Source organism: Orycteropus afer, unplaced genomic scaffold, assembly GCF_000298275.1.
Source record: "Orycteropus afer afer isolate SDZICR_OR568_19922 unplaced genomic scaffold, OryAfe1.0 scaffold00964, whole genome shotgun sequence".
In the NCBI taxonomy this organism is placed as follows: domain Eukaryota; kingdom Metazoa; phylum Chordata; class Mammalia; order Tubulidentata; family Orycteropodidae; genus Orycteropus; species Orycteropus afer.
In genome coordinates this window covers 268,218-278,438 of record NW_006922551.1, presented here as the reverse complement: position 1 = coordinate 278,438, position 10,221 = coordinate 268,218, and the positions used below count along the sequence as shown (strand labels likewise).

Here is a 10,221-nt window from a genome sequence, read left to right as displayed (position 1 = left end):
ATATTATTTTCATTTAAGGCAATTGTGTACTAATGTGTTAATACTTGATAAAGAAAAATCATTTTGCAAGACCCTCAAAACTGAGGGCAAACAGTCCTATTATTGTCAAAAAATATTTCATAGGAAGTAGATTCAAATTTTTTATGGAAAATTTTTGATATTTTATTTGATCCCATGCATTGAGAAAGGAAGTATGAGCCCTGCAGTCAAACACAGCTATTTTCAAAATTTTATTTCAGCATTTTTATGTGTTGTGTCTTTGAAAAACTATTGTCACAAATTCTGCTTTCTCAACTCTAAAATTCCTTACAGAGAAGTTGTTGTTGTTGTTATGTGCTATCAAGTTGAACCTGATTCATAGTGATGCCTCCTTGGGTTGCCAAGGCAGTATCACTACGGAAGTAGATTGTACAATCTTCCTTCCGAGGCGTGGCTGGTGGGTTTGAACAGCCAGCCTTCTGGTTAGTGGTCAAGTGCCTTAGGCACTATGCTACCAGAGCTCCTTACAGAGAAGTAGAAATGGATTTTTTATAATGTAGTATCATTGCTAAATGTATATAAAACTTTTCCCACAGGGCTTCATAGTCTAAAAAGACTCAACACAGATGAGATACTATCACTGTCCTTATCATCTTCATCATAGTTTTCATCACAAAAATCATCATTCATGTTATCTTTGAGTACAAATATTGTGCTTCTACTTTTCATGTTATTTACTAATATCAGCTCAAATTCATTTACAAAATAGAATTAAAGATATTCTTATGACACAGTCTGTGGCCAAATATTGTAAAACTCAACCTTCAATGAAAAGGAATATGAATTCTGTAGTTGATGAGTACAGTGCTATCTATAACTGTATTTATTTCCATATTTGTACCATAGCACATAACGACAATAATAACATTGTCGAATTTGTTATTTTTATGTGTTTTCTCCATAAAGAACTTGGATAAAGCAAATGAATACATACTACAGGTAGACAGAGATATATATAGTTGTTATTTGCCATTGAGTTGATTTCTACTTTCTGACTCACAATGACCCCCAAGAGCACAAATAGAGCTTCTCCACAGGGTTTTCAAGGATTTGAGTTTGTGAAAGCAAATCATCAACCCTTTCTTCTGAGATGCCTGTGTGTGAATTTAAACTGCCAAACTTGTGTCTAGTATCTAGTGCTTAATCATTTGCACCATCCCCCATGCACATGCACACACACACACATATATGCATATGTGTATATGCATTAAGATATAGCTAATTTATAATTGTAAATTAGTTATAAATTAGTTGAAATATAATACTGATATGGAACCAGTATTTTGATTCTCATATTTCATACAGCCGTTTTTTTTGTTTTTTTTTTAACTTTTTACTGTGATTTGGGTGAAAGTTGACAGAGCAAATTGGTTTTCAACTCAACAATTCATGTACATTTTGTTTTGTGACATAGTTGGAAATCCCCACAATGTAAGAGCACTCTTCCTTCTTCCTCCCTATGTCTTCCATTTCCACTCTTCCTTATTTCCTATCTTCACTGACTTCTGAGCTTTATCCATAGGCAAATGCTACCCTTTTGATTTAGTATGATTGATTGTTCTAAGTAGTGTTTGCCTCCTTGGTGATATTTTTCACGTTATAGGTCTATTATTTGGCCGAAAGAGTTGAGCCTAGGGAGAGAGTTCAGTTCCCAGCCAGTTATTTCATAAATCAATTTTATTAAAACGTTGTACCTTTCACAATGTTTAACTTGAGCTTATTCGAAGCTAATGTGTCTTCTAAGGAGCTCTGGTGGTGTAGTAATGAAGGCATTTTGTTACTAACCAGACGTTGGTGGTTTAAACCCACCAGGAGCTCCACTGAAGAAACATGAGGCAATCTGCTTCTGTAAGGATTTAGAATCTTGGAAACCCAATGAGAGTCTCTGAGTTAGAATCAACTTGATGGCAGTGAGTTTGGTTTTCACATGTGTCTTCCAGGCTGCTACTTTTTGTAGTAAGAAATTTAGGCGATATAATATGAGACTTTGTGAAGGCTTGAATATAGAAAAAATACCTTCTATTTTCCTAGAAATACTTATAGAGAAAAAAACTCAAATTATATAAAAAAAATAAAGTTTCTGGAACCCACTTTATTTTTGTATAAAATTGAGAAATGGATGCTACTGATATTGTGACTTCAAAATATAAATCATATGGTACATAAAAACATTTTGTTTACTGTAGATATCAATGTATGTGGTAGGGATAATGTCATTATAATCAGTATTCAATATCATCATTGAATATAAAGGTTCACTCTCACCCCTGTTTCTCAAATTCCCATAGGAAATTGAATAGGCCAAATAAGCAGAAGCAATAATTGGTGTACTTCTCTACTGTAACTGAGCCAGATTAATGAACACCAAGTTTCAAATAGAATATTTAGGAACTTTGCTATAGGGAGATAGAGAGAGGTACAAGACACACATTCCAGAATATAGAAGTTCCCTTCCAGCGAAGTGAATAGAAAGAGACAAGTCAAAGCAAAGTAGTACTTAGACAAGTGCTGAGCTGCTCATACAGATTAAACTGTGGAGGTTTGTATGGAGGATGAGTGGTAATGGTCGTGAAAGGCAAGAGTCACAAACATAAATTCACTTTGGATCTTTTGATCAAAAAGAAAAACATGTTAGTTTTCAGGATATATTTACTAAAATGTAATTTAAAAACAAGTCAAATATTCATTTTCAAAACTGATTTCTTAGTAAAATCATTTTCACATCTTTAGACTATTGTTTGTGGGACTTACTTGTAAGTAAATCTTTGGTTACTTTGCTTCTCCCTCCTATGTAGTTTAGCTACAGTAAAATGCTCTGTGGTAGCTCTGCAGCCCCACTCAAAGGTTGTGTATAGCTATGGTTAAGTGACAATATGCAAAAAGGAAACAAACAGCAAAATAAAATCTTGAAGCTAATACCATGGTTTTAAATTTTATTCCTTTGAAATGGTGGGGGCTGGTGGTGTGTGTCAATATTTGTTAAAAAGCAAGAAATAAAGAAAGATATGCTTGGATTTGATCAACAGTTGAATTCCCCATTTAACTAACTTACTTTTCATCCAGCAACGATGAGACCTAGAATATATTCAAAAGATTCTCAAAACCAAAATTCCATCTTCAACTCAATTAGTAATATTTTACTTGCTATCTTTGTGCCTCAACATCTTCTCCCTTACAATAAAAGAGGTTTAACAAGGTGATTTAAAAATTCTATGCATGCTGACACCAAAATGAAAGCAATTGACAGACTTCATGAGCTTTTTAAACTATAATGCATTCACTGAAGTGTACAAATTTCTATATATTGAGAGGAGAGGTTCGATATAGAGGTGGTCAGTTATAGTTCACAAAATCTTTTAGATTGAGCTATAAAGTCTAATCTACCAAATTAAGATATTTTATTGAATGGGGCAGACTGAACTTTGGGAACACTTCTTCTCAATTATATGTAAATGAGATAAGAGTGACCTCAATGTTAATTTGTGACACCTGATAAGAATATGTATAAGCTGCCTATATCATGAACGATAAATGCACACATGGAACTTTGGCAAGCAAAAAATAAAAACACCCTAAACTAGAATTCAGAAAACAAGGGCTGAATTACAGATTTAATTTCCTAAACAGGTGCTAATTGATACACTATTGAACGTAATTCATTTTAGATGATAGTATCCATAGTTTTAAAATAAAGAAATAAGGTCAGTTAACACTTTGCCTATTTCTTGTCTTTTCAGGGTGAAGTTAGAAAATGAAGATAGAATTGCCTTTAACCTGTGAAGTATTACATAAAAATCAATTATTACTATTGATTGAACTATTTATGCATTAGTTGTTCTTGTTATAATTACTAACATTCTTTCCTTAAAATATGTTAACCTCTAGCACTCAGTTCTTTTTCAGAGTGAACCATCTCTGGATCCTGCTACGGATTTGCTGAGTCTTGACACTATAGATGATGGGGTTCATCTAGGGTGGGAAAAGGATATAGATGTTACCCATGAGGACATGGACAATAGGAGAGAGGTGCTTCCCAAAGCGGTGTACCATGGTCAGTCCGATGATTGGGATGTAGAAAACCAGGACTACACAGATATGGGAGATGCAGGTCTGCAAGGATTTTAGCTGCTCCTCCTGGGATGCAATAGCCAAGACTGAGTTCAGGATCAAGATATAAGAAATGAGGATAAACACAGAATCTAAAAAGAGAGTGCAAATCACCAAGGCTAAGGCATAGAAGCTGTTGAATCGAATGTCAGAGCAGGCCAGCCGGAGCAAGTCTTGGTGCAGGCAGAAAGAGTGAGAGAGAATATGGGGATGACAATAATGGAAGAACTTCAACCGGACAATGGGAGCAGTAATTAACAGGAAACTCCTTGCTAAAATGGTCATGCCGATTTTGATGACTCTGGTATTGGTAAGAATGGATGTATATCTCAGAGGATTACAAATTGCGGTAAAACGATCAAAGGCCATGGCGAGAAGGACTCCAGATTCCATGCAGGAGAGCCCGTGAACAAAGAAGGTTTGGGCAATGCAGGCGTCCAACTCAATCTCCTGGCTGAACCCCCACAGGATCCCCAGCACCGTGTGCACTGTGGAAAGCCCCATGCACAGGTCAGTGAGGGCCAGCATGGCCAGGAAGTAGAACATGGGCTCATGCAGGCTTGGCTCAGTCCGGATGACATGGAGAACAAGGCAGTTTCCCAAAAGTACCATAGCATAGATACAGGAGAAGGGGATGGAGATCCATGGATATTCCAGTTCCAAACCAGGGAAACCCGTGAGGAGGAAGACGGAGCTATTGATTTTGGAATCAGACCAAATTGACATTGGTTAATAAAGATAAAACTACCTCAAAGAAAACTGCAGTAACAGTTGATTGAGAAGCATGTATATCTTCCACCGCGTTGGTGAAAAGTCTGTAGTGATTGCTATTCCAACAAATATTAAATTATCATCATATCTCATTGGATAGAAAACCAGTACACAATTTGCTCTGGACCAGAGACTAGATTACTTTATGCTTGCATGTGAAACCTCCTTGTTATTAGGGCTCTTGCCCATCACAAGAATCATGGTCCATAACACACCATTGCTTTTTAGTTCAATGCTTCACATAAAAAATATCAGAGCACAGCTGTTTTGGGCTTATAAAAGTATAATAATGAAGCTTGAAACTGCAAAGCAAAATAAATAAGAACACTTGGTTATTCACATCTTAAACCTGGTAAATGAATCACATATTACTTGTGTGAATTTTGAAATTAATCTCTAGGTACAACATAGTCATTTGTAGGAATCATTTCTCAGCATGCTAACCATCCTGACATCTAAATTTTAGGGACTTACTAAAGAAAAGCTGTCACTCACAGCACAGATATTTTTGACAGTCTTGGGAATGGATCCTATTCTAGCTTTTGTCACAGTGATACTGAATTTCGAGGAGATGCGAGATTTATGCAGCTTAAAGAAGCACTGGAGTAAATATTGGGGCCTGAGGGATTCTGAAAATGAGTGATGTAAAATTTATAGCCAGTGCTCTTTAGGGAATATGAGGAAAGACTCTTGGGAAGTGTATTCACAGCAGACTTTCCTACTCCACAGACTGTGGAAGTTCTTACAAGGAAATTTTATTAAAATAGTTCCTTCATTTAGTGAGACCAGGAAACAAGAATTGGACAGAGAGGGTCAAGAAACCTCGGGTATTTTGCTTCCTCCCCAAACATTCTTCACATTCTCTTTGAATGTTTGTAGATATTGCTATATATAGCAGGCTATTATTTGTCTTTCCTTTTCATGGCTGTAAAAGGCATATGATATAATATTTACCAATTGATCATTTTTATGTATACAATTTAATGACATCAATTTTATTAACTACATTGTTCCTTCCTCACTAATATCCATTGCAAAATTAGCTTCATTATAAACATAAATTCACTGCTTTATAAATAATGACCCTACTTTTCCCCCACCCTCCCCCTTCTATCATTAGTAATAAATTTTGCTTGCAGCATATTGTCTATTCTAATTATTGAATATGAGTGACATCATATAGTAGTTGTCTTTTTGTGATTGAATCACTTGACTCAAGGACATGCTTTCCAGATTCATTCATGTTGTACCATGTATGAGGACTTTATTTTTATTCTATAAGGTAGAATAGAAATATCCTATTGTTGGACTCAGGTCTTGAAAGGAATGTAGGCGCAAGGAAGCTACCACTGACACAATAATGCAAAAGCAGAAGGAAAGTTTATTAGCTAGCTCAAGCTAGGGTCTCTGCTTACGCCGATGCAGCGGTTTGGGAAAAAGACCCCATGCTCTCCTACTATTACATTTTTATAGGAAAAATATAGGGTGGAGTAACACCAAGGCAAAGGGGTACAAATGATTGGTTGTTGCTAGGGGGTAGAAAAGGAGGGAAGGGGGTTTGAGGTAAATCCCTGAGGCGTGGGGGACATGCTGGAATCCCTGGCATTAAAGACTCCTGGTTAGAGAATAACTACCTGGAGAGGAGATAAAGCCCTGAGGCGTGGGGGATGTGCTGGAGCCAGGTAAAGCTCTGAGGCATGGGGGACGTGCTGGAATCCCCAGCACTAAAGACTCCTGGTTAAAGAATTACCTGGAGGGCATTAGGACTCAGGCCTCACATTCCTTAGGACTCAGGCCTCACACTATATGTTTTCCAAGGCTATATTTCATGGAAGCAGACTGCCACATCCTTCTCCCTCAAGCGGCTAATGGGTTCAAACTGCTGACCTTTGATTTGGCACCAAGAGTTTAGTCATTGTGCCATTAAGATTCCTGATTTGTTTTTAACCTAAAACTTCATGTTATTTCTCTTCATTTCACCTATAATCTCTCTGCCTTTTGAACTTTATTACTTAAGCATTCAAAAGAACATAGGTACTTGTAAAGATAAAACATTGATAAAAAGTTACATAGTTTTGTGCATTGTATAACACTGCTTGAAATCAGAACTTCTATTTTATAACAGTATCACTGAGCATTTTTTTGTATTTGCTCTATTCTAAGAATCTTAGCATAATTTTGTTTAATTTTCAGAATGAAAGTATTTGTTTTATCTAGTACAATTATTGTTAAAGCTGATGACAGTTGAAATAAGTCCATGAGAACCAGGTTATGACTTTGACTATATCCCACCTGAATTTAGAGACCATCTAAAGAATAGATTTGACATATTTGACCACCAGTGATGGAAAATCAGATGAATTATGGGATGACAATAAGAACATCATTGATGAAAAAAGCAAAAGTCATTAAATAGACAGGCAAAGAAGAAAAGACCAACATGGATGTCAGAAGAGACCCTGAAACTTGCTCTTGAAAGAAGAGAGTAGCTAAAGCAAATGAAAAAAAAAAAAAAAAAAGGCAAGATAAAAGCGCTGAACAGTAGATTTCAAAGAGCAGCTCAAGAAGAAAATGTTAATTATCATAATGAAATATCAAAGACCTGGAGTTAGAAAACCAAAAGGGAAGAACACTTTTAGCATTTCTCAAGCTGATGAAGGTTATTATTATTATTATTATTATTATTATTATTATTATTGCATTTTCATCAAGAACTGATGAAAAAAATCAAGCCTTGAAACGAGTAAAGTAAAAACTATTTTCCCCACCCTGGCACCTAGATGGGAATAGATAAATAAACTAAATTACCCCCAACTATTTTTCCACCGGACAGATGAGTATTCAGTTCCTTAAATAACTGAATGGAAAACATTCCTTCCTGCAGACCATAGACTGCTAAAAGTATCTTAGAAACAACATGTAAATTAACTCTGGCCCAAGGACATGGACACTTGGGCAAGACAATAAGGCAGAAAGGAGGTATCTTAGAAACAACTTGTAAATTAACTCTGGGCGTGAACACGCTCAATGGGCAAAAAAGAACAAAAGTTAATTGAGGACCCTCTCCCCTCTGCCCAAGCCCCTATCAGCTGATAACAGGAAGCTAGTGTGACTCATCCATTTCTTGCCCCAAATTCCTCAACCTTTTGTAAATATCCACAACCCCCTCTCCTGAAACCTGCAAAGGCTGTGTTTCCATGGCATCTCAGGGAGTTAGATCCGGGTGCTAAACTACCCCTACTCCTTGCATTGCTGTTTTACAATAAATAATTTCCTCTCCTCTCAGTCTCAGTATGTAAACTGATTTGGCCTGACTGTGCACCAGGCAGGGACCTGTGTTTGGTCCCATAACAGCCTCAAGTTGCAGTATTGAAAGATTCTATGGGCAAAATATTGAATGATTTAAGAAACATCAAAAGAAGATGGAAGAAATACACAGTCACTGTACCAAAAATAATTGGTTTATGTTCATCTTTTTCAGGAGGTGGCATAAAATCAAGAACTGATAATACTGAAGGAAGAAGTCAAAGCTGCATTGAAGGAATTGCCAAAGACAAGGCTCCGGGAATTAACAGAATACCCATTGAGGTGTTTCAACAAACAGATGTAGCACTGGAGGCACTCACTCATCTATGCCAAGAATTTTGGAAGACAGCTCCCTTCCAACTGACAGGAAGAGATCTATATTTGTACACATTCCAAAGCAAAGAAATGTGGAAATTACTGAAGAATATAATTAATCTCATGTGGAAGTAATATCTTGCTGAAGATAATTCAAAAATGGTTGCAGCAGTATATTAACAGGGAACTACCAGAAATGCAAGCTGGGTTCAGAAGAGGATGTGGAATGAGAGATATCATTGCTGGTGTCAGATGGATCTTGGCTGAAAGCAAAGAGTAACAGAAAGATGTTAACCTATGTTTTATTGAATGTGAAAAATAATATGGCTGTGTGGATCATAACAAATTATGGATAACATTGAGAAGAATAGGGATTCCAGAACCCTTAATTGTGCTCATGAGCAGAATGCTGTCCTTCAAATAGGACAAAGAGATACTTCATGGTTTTAAATCAGGAAAGAAGTGTGTCAGGGTTGTATCCTTTCACCATATTTATTCAATCTGTAAGCTGAACCAATACTCCAAGAAGGTGGGCTATATGAAGAAAAATGCAGCATCAGGATTGGAGGAAGACTCATTAACAACCTGAGATATGAAGAACACACAACCTTGCTTGCTGAAAGTGAAGATGACTTGAAGCACTTACTGATGAAGATTAATGACCACAGTCTGAAGTAAACAAAGACATTAAAAAAAAAAAAAAATGAAAACCCTCACAACTGGACCAATAAGCTGTGTCACAATAAATGGAGAAAAGATTGAAGTTGTCAAAGATTTTAAATTACTTGGTTCCACAATCAACACCAATGGAAACAATAGTCAAGAAATTAGATGATGTTTTGCATTGAGCAACACTGCTGCAATAGACCTATTTAAAGTGCTGAAGAGCATAGATGTCTCTTTGAAGATTAGGTCTTTGAAGACAAAGTTACACCTAACCCCAGCCAAGGTGTTGTCAATAGCATCATATGCATGTGAAAGCTGGAAAATGAATAAGAAGATGGAAGAAGAGTTGATATTTTTGAGTGGTGATGTTGGCGAAGAATACTGAAAGTTCCATCGACTGCCATAAGAGTGAATAAATCTGTCCTTCAAGAAGTGCAGCTAGAATACTCCTTGGAAGGGAGAAAGGCCAGACTTCTTCTCACCTACTTTGGTCACATTGTCAGAAATGACCATTCCCTGGAGAAGTATATCATGCTTGGTAAAGGAAGGTCAGAGAAAAAGGGGAATCTCTCAATGAGATGGATTGATACAGTGGCTACAACAATGGGCTCAGGTATAACAAGCATTGTGAGGCTGGCATAGGTCCAGGCAGTGTTTCATTCTGTTGTGCATACGGTTGCTGTGAGTTGGAGCGGATTCGATGGCACCTTACAACAACAACTACAATGGACAAAACCTACTATTGTGCATTTTAGTGGATATTCTTTTAACTGCTGTAACTTCAGTTTAGATGACTTGAATATTGTCAGTGATGTACACCTTGAGAACTGTTTTCTAAGAGTGAGTGTAATGCAATTAGAAACTGAAGACTAACAACATTAATGTCATTATAACTAGTGTAAAATACAGCTGTACGTATGCAAACTTGAGAAAGTTTCCGAGCACCCATCTCTAGACTGAAAACCCAAAGCCACTGGTGTTGAGTTGCTTCCAACACATAGGGAACCTACAGGACAG

General features: G+C 36.7%; 1 protein-coding gene across 1 annotated transcript; it reads right to left on the bottom strand.

Annotated features, from left to right (window-relative positions):
• Positions 1-4,008: 4,008 nt before the first annotated feature.
• LOC103212448 (olfactory receptor 51V1-like) lies at positions 4,009-4,872 on the bottom strand. The gene has a single exon (XM_007958423.2). The coding sequence runs from the start codon at positions 4,870-4,872 to the stop codon at positions 4,009-4,011; it is 864 nt and encodes a 287-aa protein (XP_007956614.2).
• Between the last annotated feature and the right edge of the window lie 5,349 nt (positions 4,873-10,221).